Source organism: Lepidochelys kempii, chromosome 26, assembly GCF_965140265.1.
Source record: "Lepidochelys kempii isolate rLepKem1 chromosome 26, rLepKem1.hap2, whole genome shotgun sequence".
Lineage (NCBI taxonomy): Eukaryota > Metazoa > Chordata > Testudines > Cheloniidae > Lepidochelys > Lepidochelys kempii.
Genome location: NC_133281.1, coordinates 916,560 through 936,730, shown reverse-complemented (window position 1 = coordinate 936,730; position 20,171 = coordinate 916,560). Strand labels below are relative to the sequence as shown.

General features: G+C 45.9%; 1 protein-coding gene across 5 annotated transcripts in view; it reads right to left on the bottom strand.

The window, feature by feature from the left end:
• Nucleotides 1-20,171, bottom strand: part of ZMAT4 (zinc finger matrin-type 4) — a 424,404-nt gene that overhangs the window by 381,807 nt on the left and 22,426 nt on the right. For all 5 annotated transcript variants that reach the window (XM_073325308.1, XM_073325310.1, XM_073325309.1 and 2 more), the window contains exon 2: nt 5,324-5,425. In XM_073325308.1, coding sequence (XP_073181409.1) covers nt 5,324-5,425 — 102 coding nt within the window. The remainder of the gene's footprint in view (nt 1-5,323; nt 5,426-20,171) is intronic.

Here is a 20,171-nt window from a genome sequence, read left to right as displayed (position 1 = left end):
TTTATTTGAACATTACATAACAACAATGGAAGCCAGCTGTAAAATGCAGCCTGCCCCAGTCTGTTCTACCTTCCCCTGCAATCACCCGGTCTTCCAAAACAAACCACCACCTTTGGCCGCTGCAGCCACACCCACACTGCATTGCAACGGCAGCTGATCCACACGGCCTCAAAACAAAAGGACAGAGCAGCACGAGACCACTCTATGTGCCAGTGCTTCAGGACAGCCCAAGGCCCTTCAGGGTCCCTAATCCTATTACAGAGCTAGAGGAGACTGCAGGATGCCACTAGCCCTACATAAAGAACAGGAGGACTTGTGGCACCTTAGAGACTAACCAATTTATTTGAGCATAAGCTTTTGTGAGCTACAGCTCACTTCATCGGATGATGCATCATGCATCCGATGAAGTGAGCTGTAGCTCACGAAAGCTTATGCTCAAATAAATTGGTTAGTCTCTAAGGTGCCACAAGTCCTCCTGTTCTTTTTGCGAATATAGCCCTGCATAGCTCTCCAAGGAGCCAGATGTAGCTTTGGTCCAAATCTCTTTTCTGCATGTTGGCATCCAGGCCTAGACATTATCATCCCCTGCAGAGAAGTACATATGGTTATAAACAACCTTGTCTCATGATTGTGCAGGGACCCTGTTCCTATAAGTCCTGACACAAAGACAGACAAATGAAATTTAGTTTGGGCACAGAAAATTCAGTGCTGTGTCCATTTAAGGCCCTTCCTGGGTATTTCCACTGAGAAACTGAGCTTGGTGCACGCCTCGGAAAATCCTGCAAATATTCCCTCCGTTGACCATTTGAGTGCGCAATGGCGGCGTTCAGACCCCTGCTGTTTCTGTTAATTTCTGCTGCAGTCAGACCCAAAAGAGCCCAGTGAGAATCAGGGCTAGGGGAAGATTTGATCCCCTACCCAAATTGATTATAATCTAAGAAACCCCCGTGTGTGTTTTCTCTGAACATTTTAGTGAACAAATTTATTTCTAGAACTGGTTAGAAAAATAGGATTTTTTTCCCCCCTGGGAGAAGTTTTTTGGGGGGATGGAAGGGAGATCATCATAGAAATTGAAATCAGCTGGAAAAAAAAAAACTCATTTTTTCTTCAGGAAGTTTCAGATCAAATTTGAAATGAACATTTGTTTCAAATGGACAATTCAAAATGAAACTATCATCATTTCCATTTCATTTTGAATAATGCTTTAGAAAGACATCATATCAAAATGTCATTTTATTTCTGATTTTTAAAAATCAAAAACAAAGCATCATTTGAAGTTGAAATGAAACAAATTTTAGTTTCAACGTTTCCTGTAGGAATTTTTTTTGGTCTGAATTGACATTTTTCTGTGAAAAGTTTCAGTTTTGACCAAACAATATTTGACCAGCTTTATTTATTGGTTGTAGGAGACCGTGAACTTTACATGTAATTATCATTTATTTTGCAGCAGCATCTAGAGGGTTCAGCAAGGATAGGGCTCCATTGTGTTAGCTGCTGAACATACATATTAGAGAATATTTATGGAAAGCAAATTTTGAACTTGTAAAGGGCAAAGATTCTCACTGGAAACCGGATTTGTTCATCTAGCCAGAGAACAAACACCTTGTGACTCCAGTGTCCAGTTAAAACTAACCATCCCAGCTCAACTATCAGAAACTCAGAATTATTCACAGAAATGATGTGTTCAATCATTCTGAATTACTAATCTATCTGGGTAAGTCACACATGGCTCACTCCATCTCAGAACAGAAAAAAGAAGCTAAATTCATCCAATAAATTATTCACTACAAATTATTTGCTCAGGTTTCATTCAACCACATCCATTGTATATTGGGAAAGAGATGTATGAAGGTGTCCTATTGATGTCTGGGATAGAGGCAGTTCTCAGTTGCATCTGTTTTCCAAAGAATCAAACTCCACAGAAAGCAAGTTAACTCTGCGAAGATCAGTGCTACATTGACACATAGGCAAGTTCAAGAGTTGCAAAAAAAGTCTACAATACAGAGAGAAAAATATTCAGCTAGAGCGAGAGCAAACTATCCAATCTCCAAAGCCCAGAAACACGTGCAAGTTCTACCCTGGACTCTCTGCAGTACAAGACAGCCAGATTTTCAGAAGTGCTCAGCCTCCACAATTGGGGCTTGATTTACAAATGGGCTCAGCTCCCATTATTGGAGCTGCTGGGTGTTGAGCACTTACAAAAATCTGGCTCACTAGTGTCACATATGGTACCTTAAAGGGGACAGGGATGAGCCCTGGAAAGCTCATAACCCGTTTTTGCACAATTAATCCTTTCTTATGGGGCTGAAATATGAGACTTTAGTGACAAACGGCCGGCTATTTCCACAGGAAAAGAGGGGTTTTCTTTACAAATACCAGCTCTGTAGGGAGTATGCTCGTGGAGCAAAGGCTGTTTTTGGAGTTTCTTCTAAATTGGGACATAAATGGTGTTTGTTCAACAGCTACAAATGTAGGAGAAAAAGTAAAATCTGTCCCAGAAAATTCTTTCCAAAATTTTGCATCAAAGAATCAGAGACCACAGCAGGGGTACATGCGCCGCACTTCACAGCGTACAGAATCCAAGAACTGGAGATTGATTTGTAAGTGGGTTGGGGTTTTTTTTGTTTTTAAACAAAAGACAAATGCAAGATACAAACAGAAGGTAAAAGTCAAATAAAATGAATCAATTGCACAGCTATGCCCCTTCCCCCTGCTGCTTCCGTTCCCTGTAGCAACATTCCTGGAAGAGCCATCTGTGCAAGCATTGCTTCTTCTAAAATATCGTGTCTCAAGCCTGGAGGTATCACCAAGAGCTGCACTACAGGGCTTATGTCCTCCCCTCTGCATTCAGCAGTAGGTTAATCCAGGGAATAGAACTGTCTGTGGACCAGTCATGGTTGCTCCCATATTCAAAAGCACCCAAATACCTGGGAGGCATTGGGTTTTATAGGGGCTTTGTCAGAAGGAAACATTCTACTCTGGAGCACAAAGAAACCAAGACAGTAGGGGCCTGGCCTGGCCTGCCAGGAGAACAAACACTGCTGCAGCTGCTGGAAGAGCCACTCAGAGCCAGCTGAAGAGGAACAAATACCGAGATGGATGGAGGGGAACGTGCCGGCTCCGATACACTGCTGCTGGCACCATCAGCGCAGCAGCTCAACATCTTCGCTGTATCGGAAGGAAAGCTCCGGGCTGGGTCTTTGCCACTCCAATTCCTTGAGGTGGGTGGGCATGTTTGGCTTGTCCCTTCAGATTTCCAGCTCCCTGCGCTCATTGCGTCGCAGAGCCTGGTAGGCCCGGTTACATAATGGAGCTGCTGCACCTGATGTCAGCAGTGTCTGCTGGGATTGCACAGGTATGACAAACTAGCCTGACACATCGCTCCAGATAAACACAACACAAAACCAGGTTGGTTTCCCCATTTCCAAAACATTAACAACTCAGCTGGCACCAGCAATTACACGGGCAGACGAAACCAGGCTGCTAGCGTACCCCATTGCTCACAGGTAGCAGTTCCTATTTTCTGCACTCGTGCCTCCGTCTCCTGGGCGCTGAATATTGGCTTCCTCTTGCAGCATTATCAAGAGCTGGAAGGTTGCTGCCTTAGAGTTGGCAGTAGCTGCTGGGGATGTCCGTTTCAGTCTCTAGGGAAGCCAGGGCAGGATATACAGGGCAAGGCTGTTGTGACAAGTTCCTTATTTATTAAGGACAACATGTCCTCCTCTACAATGCACCAGTCAAGGCTGTTGTCAGTTTCCACTGCCAACGGTGGGACAAATTCTCCCGCAAACGTACACCCAGGGCAAAACATTCACGTAAACCGGAGCTGAGGTTTGAGCAAACCAATCTGTGCCGAGGAACCCTGAGAACAGAATTGTCATTTGGTTGACAACAATGCAAACCTTGGTGGCATCAGCAGAGTTTTGCATTGAGTTTCATGTTCACCAAGTCATAAAACCCATGCACAAAAGAGGCCCCACCCTCAAGCTGCCCGTAAAAACTCCCTTCCCCTAGAGCTTGCCAGTGTTCTAGGTTGGGAAAGACAGGTCCCATTTCAGACTCACCCCTGTCACTGATTACTAAAAGCACAGCCAGGGTGGATATGAGAGTGACTGAAGTCCCATTGTGATTAATATTCCACAGCCTGTCCGCTTGTGCTAATGCGTTCACCTTCCATTTATCCCAACACAGCCCCACACAGTGGCCAAATCCGCAATCTGAGTGCAGTATTCATTTCTGACTGACACAAAGCCAGCATCACATTTACAACCATTTACACCTTTCCTCCCGAACTCCATGCAGCGTGTTCCCTACAGCTCAAAGAGTGTACGCTCCGGTATCCCATGTCAAGGCGGGGTATGTACTGTATTATTTTCCTCTTACTAGCATTATACAATGGGATATCCTTCTGCGATTGCCTCCCTGTTTAATGGGAATTTATTTAATTTTGTTTTGATGATGTGCAGTGCTGTTAATTGCTGTTCTAACACATCTCTAATGATATATCCTTTCTAATTGTTTATAGCTTGCCTACCTCTTAAGTGCTTAAATACATTCAAATACTAATCTATTCTCTGCAAAATTAGAAATTTCTTCTCAGCAATGGATAGCACAGCACATTTAATATGAAAACTTGAGTTCAAATTGCTGAACTCTTACCGGATCTCACTAACTACTTGCTTTTTGAAACCTAGTTTTTCAATACAGTCTTCAAATTGCAGAACTGACTTTGCAAGTTTAGGCAGCAGCAAGAAGAGATGCAGCAGGGAATGTTACAATGGCATTATTTAAACAATTAGAGAACAATATAACCAGCAATAAAATTACTTTTAATTTAAACAGCGTCGTTCTGCATTTACGTTTTTGATTGCATTGTCCTGTTTAAAATACTACTAGGCCAGTTACGAAATCAGCTGCAAAGATATCTTCTTTTCATGCATTTCCTTTCTATAATGGATAGGTTCAATGATCTTATAAAGGAGAAGTTTTATCCACAAGGTATTAACAGAATGAGACCAAGCAGAACAACAAGTATTCCATACATTGGGGTAGCATTGCCAGACATTCCTAAGTGCCAAAGAAAAACTTAGAAAATCAAGTCCAGGCCATATATTGAGTGGATGTAGCTCAGGGACTTGTTTTACTGTTCTCTAAGCATGGGAATTTTAAAGAATAGTCTCTACATTTCTGCATCAAGATTCAATGATGGCCCAAAAAGCGATTCCACCAAAGCAGAAGAACTCTGCAGTTTCCAGCAATGGATTATAGCCATTGCAAAACGTCATTCTAACAAATTTAAGCTCTGAGTAACAAAAGCTCTTACCTCATAATGTGCCACCCGCTGAGATTCTGAGATTAGCTGAGCACTGCACACTTTGCAATAGCTTTCCGTGAATAGTTCCTGGTCAATATCAGACGACTTCATCTGCGTACAGTGATACAGACAGACAACAGAACAGAAGGAATGATTATTTTCAGTGCTAGCACATACCACGGACAATAGAGAACAGTCACATTTCACAATGATCCACGAAGAGCGGAGCAAACCAACGTTCTGAAGAAGTTGGATGCTCTCCAAAATTTCATTACAAGTGAACGAAGCTGTAGCATCTTAAATTCCGTAAGCGCACAGGTAAGTATGGAGAATATTGGCAACCCCAGCTAGATAGCGTTGTATGCAATTCTCACATAAATGGTGAGTTGTGCATCCAGTAGGGACAGCTGATGATCTATTGATCTCTGTTCTTGAATGATTTGGAACCATCAAGTTATGCACACAACTAGCCTATGTAAATGTGCTTTCTTATTGCTGATACCCGCCCTTCTCTGCCTTCTTACTGTCTGTTACATTTACTTGCTGTGTCTTTCTTAAATTGGATCATAAATAAACTTTAGGACAAGAACCAGGATACCCTGTAATACAATGGGGTCCCAATATGGGCTTGGCCTTCTGGTTTCCATTACAATATAATAAATAAAATAATAATAAGGGACTCAAAGGAAACAGAAGAGAGCAAATGAAATGTTCTCAGCCTGCAAAAGAAAATCCAGACCTAAAAACATTTACCTTTTTAATAAACATAAGTCATTAGTGCTGGTATGATTTCCAGATTTCCACAATGAAAAGCCAGACCCAGAATTAGTTATGAAACACCCACCCCCCAAACACACACCCCTTGCTCTGCCGTGACACTGTTCGCTGCAGTGTATGGCGACATGTCTCAGTCCGAGGACCAGAAGTGCTGTGAAAACATTTCTAAGAAACACCTAGAGAACACACTCCTCCTGTATTGTTGTGTCAAGACCTATGGATCACTACTCAGGACTGATGGATCATTTAAGTGATCCAAAGTCCTTTTGACTTGGGGCAGGAGCAGGACTTGAACATGTGTCTGCAAAGTCAGGATAAGACATGGTATTGACCCACTGCACCTCCCATTTTTACATATATGAATTTTTACCATGTGTCATCATGCCTCTCAAATCCAGACTGCCTCCTAGTGGCCAGGTACAAAATTACAGGGATTTTCTCAGCACAGCACAGCACCGCCTCCAATTATCCTAGTGCCACAAAAGTCCACTGAGGGGTGCGGCCTCTCCCTCCAGCCAGCTCACCACTCCGTCCATTCCCCTTCTGGGGTTAACTCAATCTAGTTTATTTCAAGCCCATCTCCCAGCCTCTATCTGGCCCTTTCTGTTCTTCACGGTCTTTCTCCTTTTGGCCTGGGGCAGGGCTGCTCCTACCCCATTGGGAGCCCTATGCAAGAATATTTCCCCCCCCCCATGACACTGCACCCCATATTCTCCATAGCGATATTATATGATAATGGCATAATTATGATGCATTTTATGCAAGATGGGTCATGTAAGATGTCATTGGAAAAGCTTTGATTTGCTGAATACGATTATCCTATTCGTGTGCACGGATCATTTGTGTGTCTGAAGTTATGACTATTGACTCTGTATTTCACATGTAGTTACACCTGGGTGTTGCTTACTAGGCAAGATGCTTCCAGTCTAGATTGTGAGTGGGGAAGGGCCTATTTGAGGTAATGAGGCCCTCAGGGGGAACAACAGGCCTAAGGAGAAGTTTATCCCCCACCTGGTGAGCCGTCCTGCGAACGCTCCAGACAGCTCATAAGTAATGGCTGCTTTGACTCAGCAAGGTGTGCAAGGGCCGGTGACCAGATCATCAGACTCTGGACTCCATCTTGGGACGTCAGCGTTTTTCCACAAACGGAGGGTTTGAGACAAAGGGTCAGGACCGCCTGAGCCACCTGTAGGGCTTCGGGCATCAATGGCACCTGAAGCTGGCAGAGGCCTGCACCGCTATCCAAAGTTACAGGCAAGGTATGGGATGGGCTGCTCTGCACCGCTCAAACTTGAGCTGGGGCCTGACTTCCCAAAGGGGGCGTTGAGCTGCCCGGCGTGGATCTTGGCTCAGCCCCAGCCCTCTCCTTTCCCTTGCAGGAGGTAGGGGATCTTCCCCTCGCTGTCTTCTTCGGCTCCCGGCTGGAGCCGTGGAGGGGGATCGGTGCTGAGTGGGGGCCGGCACTGGTGGAGCACTGTGCAGCGATGCCGCCGTGCTCCGTGCGGAGTTGGACCCTCGCCCGGTGCTGGAGCGAGCGCCGACTCCACCAGAAGTGCGTTCAGGCGGTTGCCACGCTCCTTTTCCATCCTGAGTTTGAAGCACTTATAAAATACGACACTTGTCACTTACGTGCCCTTCGCCCAAGTGCATCGGGCAGCTACTACGTGGATCGCTGATGGGCATAGGCCATTTGCGAGGATCATAGGGCTTAAATCCTGGGGACCAGGCCATGCCTGGCGGAGTCCCGTTCAGGACTAATGAAGACTTTAAGAACTAATTCAACTACTAACTATATACAACTGTATTACAGGTTTTATAATGTTCGCAAGAATGGAGAACAAAACCAATGTAAGCCAGAGCAGCAAACGGTCCAGCACTGGCGGTAAGAAGGAGCTGAGGGAGGGGGGAGCTGGCAGTGCCCCATATACCGCGGCATGCGCGCACCACTCCAAAGGGCCCCAGCACCGGGCCCCTACCGATGCCCCGGAGGGGGAAAACTTCCGGCACCGGCGCCTGTGGTGAGCGCACACCCACGCACACCCCCTAATACGGAGTGGACATGAGCAAGCACTTGAAGAACTGCTAATTCATAGGCAAACTAGTGTGAAGCCTAGTTTGTGTTTTTGTTTATTTGCTGGGTAATCTGCTTTGATCTGTTTGCTACCCCTTAAAATCTCTCTTTTGTAGTTAATAAACTTGTTTTTGCTTTATCTAAACCAGTGGATTTGACTGAAATGCCTGGGAAATCGTAGCTCCAGGGGAAAAGGCTGTGGCATATTCCTCCCTACATTGGGGTGGGGGGGGGGCAACTCTGTGAGCTTACACTGTACAAATCCCTGTGCAGTGCAAGACAGTATAATTTTGGGTTTATGATCCAGAGGGAATGCAACCTGGGGAGCCGCGTTACCTCGGCTGCAGCCTTTCTACTGTTGGTTCATGCAGTGGCTGGTCAGAGAGCCTGCATGTTACTACAACCGGGTGTGTCCCTACCTGCGAGAGTGCTGGAGGAAGTGTAGGACTGGGAGCGGAAGTGCAGCTTGTCACAGCAGCACTGTGAGAGACAGCCCAGGCTGGTGGGTGAGAGGGCTCAGTGGTACCCCAGTTCCAGGTGGCAAACGGTCCAGGGGAACTCGTCACCCCCTGACAAACACACACTAATAATTAATGGGGGACCCCCTTGAACTGCTTGGGGCCCTAAGCAAACGCTTAGGGCCCGTCTTCACTAGCAATGCTAAAGCGCTGCTGTGGCAGCCCTTTACCGTGGTGTGTGTGTCTCCCAGCACCCTAAAAACCCCACCTCCAGGAGGGGGGTGGCTCCCAGCGCTGGGGCACGGTCTACCCGGGCACATTACAGTGCTGAAGCGTGCAGCGCCCGGGGGTGGTGTTTTACACCCGAGTGAGAAAGTTGCAGCGCTGTAACGTGCCCGCATAGACAAGCCCTAAGTCTGCTTATGCCTGGCACAGCTCTGCCGGGGGGGGGTGGGGTGGTAGAGGGGCCCACGCCCAGCATTCTGTCCCCTGGGTTCCAGCCCAGGGACCCTGTTTAGGCAGCTCAGGACATTCCTTCCATCCTTCCCCAGTTTTCTCTGGGCTGCCCCTACCTGTACCTCAGTCACCAGCATCTTCACAAGATCTGCAGATTCTGCAGCCCCTACCTTGAACTGGTGGTTCCTCAGCTTCTCCTAGGACCAACTACAGAAGCGTTTCCTAAAAACCAGTCTCAGCTCTTCCCTGTGGCAGCTGGATTGTACTGCAAGTCAGTAGCTCTCTCCTTTAAACAGGTGTTCCCCCTCAGCGCTCTCTCTGGGACTGGGTTTGTATCCTGTTACTTTGCCTTGGCTTAATCAGTTGCAAGGCTTTAGCCTGCTCTCTTCAGCTGAGCACCCTCCCCAGTTAGCCTTCCAATCTGAAGGGGTCAGCAGCCCAGCCTTCTCCTCTCACTCCGTCTGCTGGTGGGAGGAGACAGCACCCGTTTTTATGCTGCTCCGCTTCTACTAACATTTTTCCAATGGGTTGGGAGACGGAGGAGCCCGGCCCTGCCTTCTCTGCAAGGTTTTATGCCCTTAAAGTTCCAGTCTCAGATTCCTTCCCCAATCACCATTCGGTCTCCAAATGTACTTATGGGACCTTCCAAACCCTTAAAAGTCAAAGCCAGGCACCAGGGCGGGCTGCCCATTAGGCACTACTGCCCTCAGTGGCAGACTACCTCCTCACAGCACTGTTTTACTATTTTAAGTGTATGAATTAAGATTGCGAACTGCTTTCCATCTTAATTATCCTCCAGATATATAAATACTGATGTGCATAACCATTTATAACATGTATTATCTCGACCTGAAACATGCTTGTAACACCTGCTAGTTTATAAAGAGTTAATAAAGGATTATCTAAACATGTAACTTTATTATAAAATGTGATGGACACGTCAAACTGCATGACAGCGTTTTGCAACTGTATTCCAGACCCCAAGGGAAACAGCCCTGGAGATTTACTAGGTTTTGCTGTTCTCAGTGAGCTATTTAAATATTTTTGTCTTCCCTGCAATTTCCTATAAGGAAATTCACAAAAATACATTAAATGAGCGACCTGGCTAATAGGAATCTCTAAATCCACTGCACACTCCTTCGTCATTATGCAAGTGACTGCAGAAATCAAACATTATGAAAAGATTTCCAAGGTACAAGTCAGGAAGAGCAAGGCTGGTAGGAACACGAACCCTAGCAAAGCAACTGAGCAGCAGAAATCGCTTTAGAAGCAGCATATAAAAATCTGTGTCCTGATCAAGATCCATTTTCTATTTGTACATCAGTCACAACAACCCCATGTGCAGTCTAAGGTGGTAAACAATACAGCTTCTTTAGCACTGATCTGAGTCAACTGATTGTGATGGAAAATAAGTAATGTGGAAAATAAAAGGCTACAGAACAGTGTAGGCAGAAAAATTACCATGTGCAGAAAGCACTGTTTCTGATAGCTAATTACTGGCTTTGAAGATATGCTCACTCACTTTTGCTACTTGCTCTAGGTTTAGCCTCCATTTGTATTCTCTGGCAAATGATGTATGGGGAAACTATTCCCCAATATTCCAGCGGGTATTTCAGGCACCCAGAAATTTCATTGTGAAATCCTGTCAAGCACAGACTGAAAATGCAGGAAAATAGTCTCACTTAAATCTAACAGAAAAGGAGTACTTGTGGCACCTTAGAGACTAACCAATTTATTTGAGCATGAGCTTTCGTGAGCTACAGCTCACTTCATCGGATGCATGCTGTGGAAACTGTAGCAGACTTTATATATACACAGAGAATATGAAAAAATACCTCCTCCCACCCCACTGTCCAGCTGGTAATAGCTTATCTAAAGTGATCATCAGGTGGGCATTTCCAGCACAAATCCAGGTTTTCTCACCCTCCACCCCCCCACACAAATTCACTCTCCTGCTGGTGATAGCCCATCCAAAGTGACAACTCTTTACACAATGTGCATGATAATAAAGTTGGGCCATTTCCTGCACAAATCCAGGTTCTCTCACCCCCCTCCCAAAAACCACACACACAAACTCACTATCCTGCTGGTAATAGCTCATCCAAAGTGACCATTCTCCCTACAATGTGCATAATTAAGGTGGGCCATTTCCAGCACAAATCCAGGTTTTCTCACATCCCCCCCACCCCCATACACACACATATTTTTTCATATTCTCTGTGTATATATAAAGTCTGCTACAGTTTCCACAGTATGCATCCGATGAAGTGAGCTGTAGCTCACGAAAGCTCATGCTCAAATAAATTGGTTAGTCTCTAAGGTGCCACAAGTACTCCTTTTCTTTTTGCGAATACAGACTAACACGGCTGTTACTCTGAAACCTGTCATTAAATCTAACAGATTAGCTTTGCATCAAATTTACGGATCTCAAGCCAGAAATCAAGTAGCTAAGGGTGTTAATTCTACTTTGCTTGCCAATGGTACGTACTCTAACATCATAGGAACCCTGCAACAGCTAACCACTGTAGGGCACATGAGGTGGAGCCGCAGCATTAGCTCATCCCTTTACATTATGAAAAACAGATCCTGAGCCTATTCTCCCTCTGTTGCGTGTGCACCACCCCAGTCCTTTATGGATAAACCTGTAGGATTCCCATTAAAGGAAGAGAACCTGATGTTTTCCATATCTGCAGAGGCTCTCTGGGTATGGACTCCGCGGGCCTGAGACCCAAAGAGGTGGGAGTAAGATTGTTACAGGTCAATTGTTACCATCCGCTAGCTACATTTCACGTGCTACGGTTACCGCACATTGATGGAATACATCTCACTGGGGGGACCCAGTTCTTATGCTGTCAATTCCTAAGCAGAATGTTACATATTACGAGTATCATGGAAAGATTCATGTGTGGTCCTGTTCAAATTAACTAATAGGGCCACTTCTCATCACGTGGGACATAGCTACAGACATGCACAACCAAAGCATTTCCAACGTGTTGTGAGCCTTTGTAACACCATCGGGATCTGCTGGCACCGAAGTGCACATGCAAACTAACTGAAAATGTGCATTTTCTATACAGGGACCACTTCACCAGCCATGAATGTGCAGCCGCTCCTGGAGTGAAATACGGCAATTGTTTAACATCACACAGGGATGCTATGTTAACAGGTTAGCGCAGGAAAGGCCCAGTCCTGCGACACCCCAAGGACCACTGGTCCCAAAACAAACAACTTCTCCAATTGAAATGCCACAGGGATTTCAGTCATCATATTTTGCCTCCCTACATCAGGCCATGCGAGCTAACACCCCTGCTCTGGTCAGGTGTGCCATGGGATCCTTATTGACCTTGGGTGTACAAAGGCCAGGACCTTGAGCAACGCTGCATTGCGGAGCACTCCCGCCTGGGCGCTGACTCAGGGGCACGAGTGCCCCCACTGCAGCACGCAGCACACCTGCAAGACCCTGGATTTCCCCGAGAGAACTCCCCTCCGCACACTGACTCAGCCCAGCCTCACTCAGCGTGGGAGAGCTCCTCACTGCCAGCTGGATGTGGCTGAGCTGAAGACATTAAATCTGTGGGGACTATTAGAAGAGGCTTCATATCTCTTTTACTGATTAGCCCCAATTCATTAATGAAAAACTGAACACCTGTCGCTTACTGATACCACTTCTCTCATGGAGGGTGACCAGACAGCCACTGTGAAAAGCAGGGCGGGGTGGGAGGTGATGGGCACCTATACAAGATGAAGCCCCGAATATTGGGACTGTCCCAATAAAAGCAGGACATGTGGTCACCCTATTCACTTGCAGAGCAAGCCCCTGGGAGGCACAGTTGCATTCGGTACATTTTCCTGCTCCAATTGCTCACAGGACCAGCCTCCCCACACACTCCTGGGGAACATTTAATCCAAATAATTCTTGTCCTGGCTTCCCCTCCTGCAGGAATCGCAATGCACTCTGCCCAAGCCTGCACACTTCCAGCCTCCCAGCCCGTAGCTTCTAAGGACTTGCCCACTCTTCGCTTCCAACAGCGGAGCAGAGGGACACCAAATTGCTCTGACCTCTTTCAGTAGCATGGATGGGGCCTGCCATTGTCCCTCTAATTAGCATTGTTCTCCCTACGTTACCATTAGAGGTGTGGGGCTATTCGCCTCTCCCCAGGTGCAATTCAGGGCTCTACCCTGGTTCAGTCCTGGATGTGCAGTTGCGTCTCTCTAACGGTGGGAAGCGGGTGGCTGTAGATGCAGTCACATGAAAACACTATCCACAGCGAAGGCTCCCACCTGGGAGGCGAGTCCACAGCTATTCTGCGCGCTGACAGGCAAAGCCGGGTGCAGGCTCTCAAGGCTGGTTGCTGAGTTTACACAATGACAGGAGCAGAGAGAACCCAGTGCCCTAATCACACGAAGAATGCTGCCCCGAGGGCTCGCTGACTGCCTTTGCATTTTAAAGGGTTTTATTGCTTTTTAATAGAGACACAGCGACAAAGAGGAAGAAGAGTGAGGGACAGAGAGATTAGAGGGTAAAGGAGAAAAAATGGAACCAAAGCCTCCTTTATGCCATCTCTTGAAGTCTTTGTATTAGACTAAAGCATGCAGAGGTCTCAGTCATACATAAAGCCTGTGCAGTTAAAAAAAATTCAGAAGCTTTTGGCAACAATAACTGTTTAGGGTGCAATTTATTACCAAGTGTCTGAGAAAAAAACAAACAAACAGTCATCTCAGCAAAGGGGTGTTCTGTATTAGAATGTGAGCTACCTCCATTAAAGGAAGATTTCCATATAAAACCTGTACCCGTTTATATAAATCATCCTCACAACAACACCACTATGAAGCCAGACAGATTGAGGACAGATTTAAATTCAAGTATCAAGCACTGACAAGGAGAAAACAGAGTTTTTTACCAATCCCACATAGTTCTTGCAAAAAATGGTCAATAGCTAAAAGGTACCTAGAGCAACAGCTGCAGACAAAGTATCACTTTATTTCTGTTGTACTTTGCCGAATGACAGCCGAAATAAACATTCATTTCAACGGGCTTTCTCCTCAGCAACAAACTACGGCATAAATGCAAATTTCACTTGGTGCTAAGGCAGTATTTTGATTGAGCTTTCTTTTGTATATTACAATACACTAGACACCCACCACTCACCTGTTCAGCAACAGCATACAGACCCAAGCAGAGAGTACTAGAAATACAGGTTGTCAGAATAGGCAAGGGAGAATACGAGGAAGGGGAGAGGGAAGATAATTAGATTGTCCAGGATGTCTCTCTCCTCGACAAGAGACTCTATTGCTCCTGAAACATCGGTAAGTATTTCCCCAAGCCTGGGTGAATACTCTCCCTTTCTGGGCTCTGAATCATGCAAGACAAACTCCTTCACAGGGCCACATCCTTGCTCTGAATGGGCTGAGAACACCTCCCAAGCTGTCTCTCCAGCAGCAGGTCAGATATTTCCGTTTCTGGCTGACACAAGGGTGGCAGAGGTAACTCAGTAGTCAAAGAATTAAAACACACTTTTTAGGGGACCGCAACAAACATCTGGGGTGCGTCTAACTTGAGAGACTAGTGTGACGGTGGCTTCTATTTCCACCAGAACCAGTCCGCACACCCATCCCCAAGCAAGAATGTGGCTCCTGTCCAGCATCAAAGCATCATTCTACCTGTCCTAGAGATTTCCCTTTACAAACCCATAACAGACCGGTCCCTGTGCTTCCCAAGCAGACAGGCAAGATCCTACAGCCAGTGCATGCTGCATTTTGGAGTATAAGGGACTGGACTCGGGTCCAGAATGGTCCTATTGGCAGGTGCTGTGCTGGGCATGCATATAGGATCATAGGATTAGATGGTAAATGGATGTGTACTCAGTAAGATCTGCCATCACTCCTACTCCAAGCTGGATTCACTTTCACATCCCCTCCTAAACAAACACACACATTACATAAAAGGCCTGATTCTCCTTTCACTTACACCTATGTAAATCAGGAGTAACTTCACTTAAGTCAATAGATTGATATAAAACAGGTGTGAGACCATAATCACACTCAGGGCATTTATTTCAGCTCAAATCAATCAGGATTTAGTATTCCACAGGGTGATAAGAAAAGTAATAGAATGAATGACACACCAGCCAACGCTGGGTGCTCCCTGTGGAGGGCCACCCATGACTCCGGAAACACTTCTGCCATCTGACAACTTCTCATTCTGAATCATTGGTCTGGGTGCAAAAGCTAAACAGAGGAATACTGAAGCTTTGCTACTAAACAGAACTTTGATCTTCAAGGAAAACTAGATTCAAGTTCTCCTTTTTATGACTGGCTATATGTACAATGAAAAAAAATAATATTTTCTTTTCTGTTAGATTAAAGCTAAAGCCAGACTGGTGATGGGAACTGGAGGCAACAATTGCAAAGAGCTGGGGACGCTGATCCAGTCATTCCAGGTTACTGTGTTTTCAACTCCTATATGAGAACATTGGGTCCTATGGCAATAGGACCCCAGATCATGGAGATGTAAGAGTCAGCATAAACAGTAACATTTAAAAGTTCTTGCCTTCCACCTAATGCGTCCTGGAAGTAATAATACTGACAGACAGCACTGGCCACTCCTTAATACAACTTAAGATAATAGGATGATCACAAGGTTTGATGGGCTATGAATTGTTTACTGGGAACCTCTCTGGCTGCCCATGCACCGCAGGGATCTGGCGGCTGCTTCCAGGACCCGTATGGAGCCTGCCTTAGCCCTGGATCCCCACGGCACCGCCAACCAGACTTTTAAAAGGGTCCCTTTTTGACCGGGCACCTGACAACCCTATCTGGAGGGGACGGGCCACAGGGAATACATGGGGTGGGGCCGAGGGGATATCTAGACAAGGCAACAATTCAGAGCCTCCCTCTCAGGTGCTTCTGCTGGCAGAACTCCTGCTGAGTTTCAAAGCACTGTGTGTGCTCTGGACCGGTTCCCTCCTGCTTACTGCCGGGCTCAGCTGCCTCACGGGGGTATAATATACCCTTTAGATCTATCGTTTGACCCTGTGTTTCCCTAGGCAATGAAGGCAGAGACTCGCCTTGGCTGCAGTTATGCACCGGGACTCCCAGGGAGCAGGGTAGGGGCAGGGACATGGGGTTTGGTTTGTTTTTTAAATGAGCACTGACTTTTGAGAAGTCTCCATGCTGCTAAAATGAATCTGCCTCCAAATTTTGCACCCTGAAGTTCCCAGTGCGGCTCCCTAAACCCAGCAATGATTATTTTTGTGCTCGTGTCGTGACCACAGGCCCCAACTGGGCTGGGTCCTAGACACACACTATAGGGCAGTCAGTCTATCACCCTCAGGTATTTGGAAAGCTTTTAGGCTCTGCCATGATGCATAGAACCAAGAGGGGAAGCTTCCTGCAGCCTTCTAGAAGGGAGGATCACTAAGCAGTTGTATCATTGCAGATATCCCCATCACAGCATCTGTAGATAATTTACAAGGTCTTTAATCTTTAACAAAGGGGATCTTCTAGGTACAAATCCCAAGAACAGAGCAAGTAACTTCATTGTTTAAGCAATAAGAAGAGGTTCTTTAAATACAATAGGAGCAAAAGAAAGGCGAAGGACAGTATAGGTTCTCTTCTTAGCAGGGAAGGAGAGCTAATAACTGATGACAACAAAAAGGCGAGGTGTTCTTTGCCTATTTTGCTTCAGTCTTCACTAAAAAGGTGAAGGTGACCAGATACTCAAGACATATAAGATTAACAAGGGGGAAGGAATGCAAGCCAAAATAGGGAAAGAAGAGGTTAAAGGATATTTAGATAAGTTATATGTATTCCATTCAGCATGGCCTAACGAAATTCATCCTAGAGTGCTTAAGGAACTAGATGAGGAAATCTCAGAACCATTAGCAATTATCTTAGAGAACTCCTGGAGGACTGGTGAGGTTCCAGAAGACTGGAGAAGAGGAACAAAGAGGACCTGAGGAATTATAGACCAGTCAGCCTAACTTCAATACCTGGAAAGATACTAGAACAAATTATTAAACAATTAATTTGTAAGCACCTGGAGGATAATAGCGTTATAAGGAATAGCCAGCAGGGATTTGTCAAGAACAAATCATGTCAAACCAACCTCATTTCCTTCTTTGACAGGGTCACTGGCCTAGTGGATGGGGGGAAGCTGTAGATGTGATATATCTTGATTTTAGTAAGGTTTTCAACATAGTCCCACATGACCATCTCATAAGCAAACTAGGGTAATGCAGTCTATGTGTTTTGAGAAAAGGTGGCTGTGGGGGGACTTGATAACAGCCCTTTCCGCCTCCCAACAGCTGTTTGGCAGCGCTTAGGACTTTCCGGGAGGGAGGGAGAGGAGCAGGGATGCGGCGCGCACTGGGGAGGAGGCGGAGAAGAGGCAGGGCAGGGATGGAGACTTGGAGGAAGGGAGTGGAATGCGGGTGGGAAGGGGGCAGGGACTTTGGGGAAGGGGTGGAATCGGGGTGGGGCAAGGACAGTGCAGGGGTGAGAAGAGGCAGGGCAGGGGTGGGGCTGAGGCAAGACAGGGCCGTGGGGTCGGTCACCCACTAGGCAGGGAGGAAGTCAGCGCCTATGGTCCTGGCTCAGCGCCAGGGGCTGGACTTGATCACTTCTTCCTTTCAGCCCTAGAGTTCTACGATTCTATTCAACCCTAATCCAAACTCCTTTTCTGAATTCCACTTTAACTCTCTCTGTCTGGAAAAATCTACGGATATGCCTGCACCAGGAAAAAAAAAACAAATTCATGGCTGGCCTGGGTCAGCTGACTTGGGCTTGGGTTCAGGGGCTGAAAAAAAATCACTGTGTAGACATTTGGGCTCAGGCATCAATCCGAGCACTGGGTGGGTGGAGGGTCCCAGAACTCAGGCTTCAGTCCAAGTCCAAATGTCTACACCGGGATTTTTAGCCCCGCAACCCGAGGTCAGCTGACCCAAGCCAGCCACTGCCATGCCACAGGTCTGCTATCCTTGTGTAGATGTACCCTAGTAATTATTGAGCCTACAGTTGGTTAGTCCTTGGCTCATCTTCAGTAGCTAACCTGAATTTTTTAAAAAAATACCTTCCTAAAGCAATTCTGCAGCCATGTATCTCAGAGCCTACTGTCAAGAACCATGCAAAAAGTAAGCTGGACATTCCCTCTTACACCACTGCCAGCAAACAGTCAGCCTCCTTGATAATATTGTTGCAAAACAACATTTGTACTTTAGGTGGTTGATAAGAAATGCAGAAGCGGAGACACAAAGGGATTCAATTTCTGCACCTACTTACAGGGCTTTCTTCTAGGGAGCTGAAGAATTAATGCACAGCCACAGTCTCTGCCAGTTGGACTCAAACCATTCAGCTGAGCGCAAGAGTGCACTTAGAGTGCGCTGCAAGTTCTAAATATTTCAAACTCTTCGTTCTCTTTCCCCATCTCCACTGCAAACAATGGTCATTGTCTGCTGCTGTTTCACAGAGGTTTATTATTTATTGAAGATTTCCTTTTTTCAGTGCTAAACCTCCCCTTTCCGGATCAGTATCCTCTCTGCATGTCAGTTCAGCATCCTCAGCAATAGTAAATTGTGTCATGAGAGACTATTTTAAATATCTTGTGCCATATGGCGACCAGTCTTCCCACCAGCTTCGGCAAGTATACACCTCCAGAAACGGTTTTCATACACATTCTCTCTTTTATTTTACAGTTCACATTTTGGGTTTCACAATTTGTTGTTTCTACGTTTTGGCAGACAACAATCAGCAGAAAACAATTAACGTGATAGGAATTTTAAAAATACTTACCAACTTTAGTACAAAGATCTGCCTGCTTTCAGAGACAGTTTGTGGCCTTGCTATTTCAGAAAGCTACTTTTACACTCTGTCTGATAATGCCCACAAAACGTACATCCAAATGCACTTAGAACACTGCCCGAGGGTGCGGGGGGGGGGGGGAGAGTAGTAGGTGGAAACTGAAAATGAAAGATACACATTTTTGAGATCAAAGCTGAGTCCCTTAGCAACTGTCATCCAAATCCTAGAACACACTGCACAGGTACAAGTATAAAAGCTACAGCGAACACCACAAAAGAGAGAATACACCTGTGATGTGTGACTGCAGACCAGCTAACTGTACATGCAAAACTGTTTCATCATCCAGATAAAGAGATGAAAAATCACAGATCAGTGGGACAGCAGGGATCGGTTTGATTGGCTAGCCCCAGCCCCAGACCTCATGCCTGTGGACATCAGCTCTGGAAGGCTAAGTAGTTCTGAGCTACATGTTTATTCTCTCCACTCAAAGTGAACAATGCTTTTCTAATCGCAATTGTCTAAGCCTGGAAGGACGGGCAGCAGTTCAGACTTGGCACACACTTTGGGACCTGTTTTTTCTCAAAACCAGCACACATCATGCTGCTCATAGTTACTTACAGGTGGCACTGGCCACGGCTGCATTCAGCTGGAATTCAGAAAGCCATATATTGCTAGCACATTTCCAGGCCTCATAATTAGAGTCACCTGCTTGATCACCTGCTCGAGGCCATGTACTTAGAACTGCTGCACTGACGGATTTTTTCATCTCCTCTGATCAATGACAAAGAGCATTAACAAGATAAAGCACAAAGTTGTACCTTCTTGTGTTTGCTCCAGTTGGGGGATGGGGGGAGGGAGGAATCCTCACTTTTCAGTCCCTGATCCAATTTATTCTCAGACACCTTACCCACCTTTTCCAGAATTAAAGGCCCGAGATATTCAATGGTTAAATTCAAAAGATAGGTGACAAGTGAGCATTGGGGTGAATGCCAAATGGGAGCAAGAATCCAGAAATTAAGGTCCAGGATTCTGATCAGTGTTAAGAATTATCTGTGTTCTTTTGTGACTCGGGATCGTGAGTAACACTGCCAGCTTTCTCAAGTTGTTTAATTCATTTTGCAATCAAGAGTAAAAAATTCCTTTATTAATAATTAATGTGCTTTCAGCAATTGTCTGCATATGCTACAGTTACAACAAGGCATTTGAAGAAATGCAAACAATTGCCTTTTGAAGTGGCTCCTTTCACAGACTAGTCAGCGTGATGGATGGCTGGGCCCATTTCATGAGTTAACGTTTT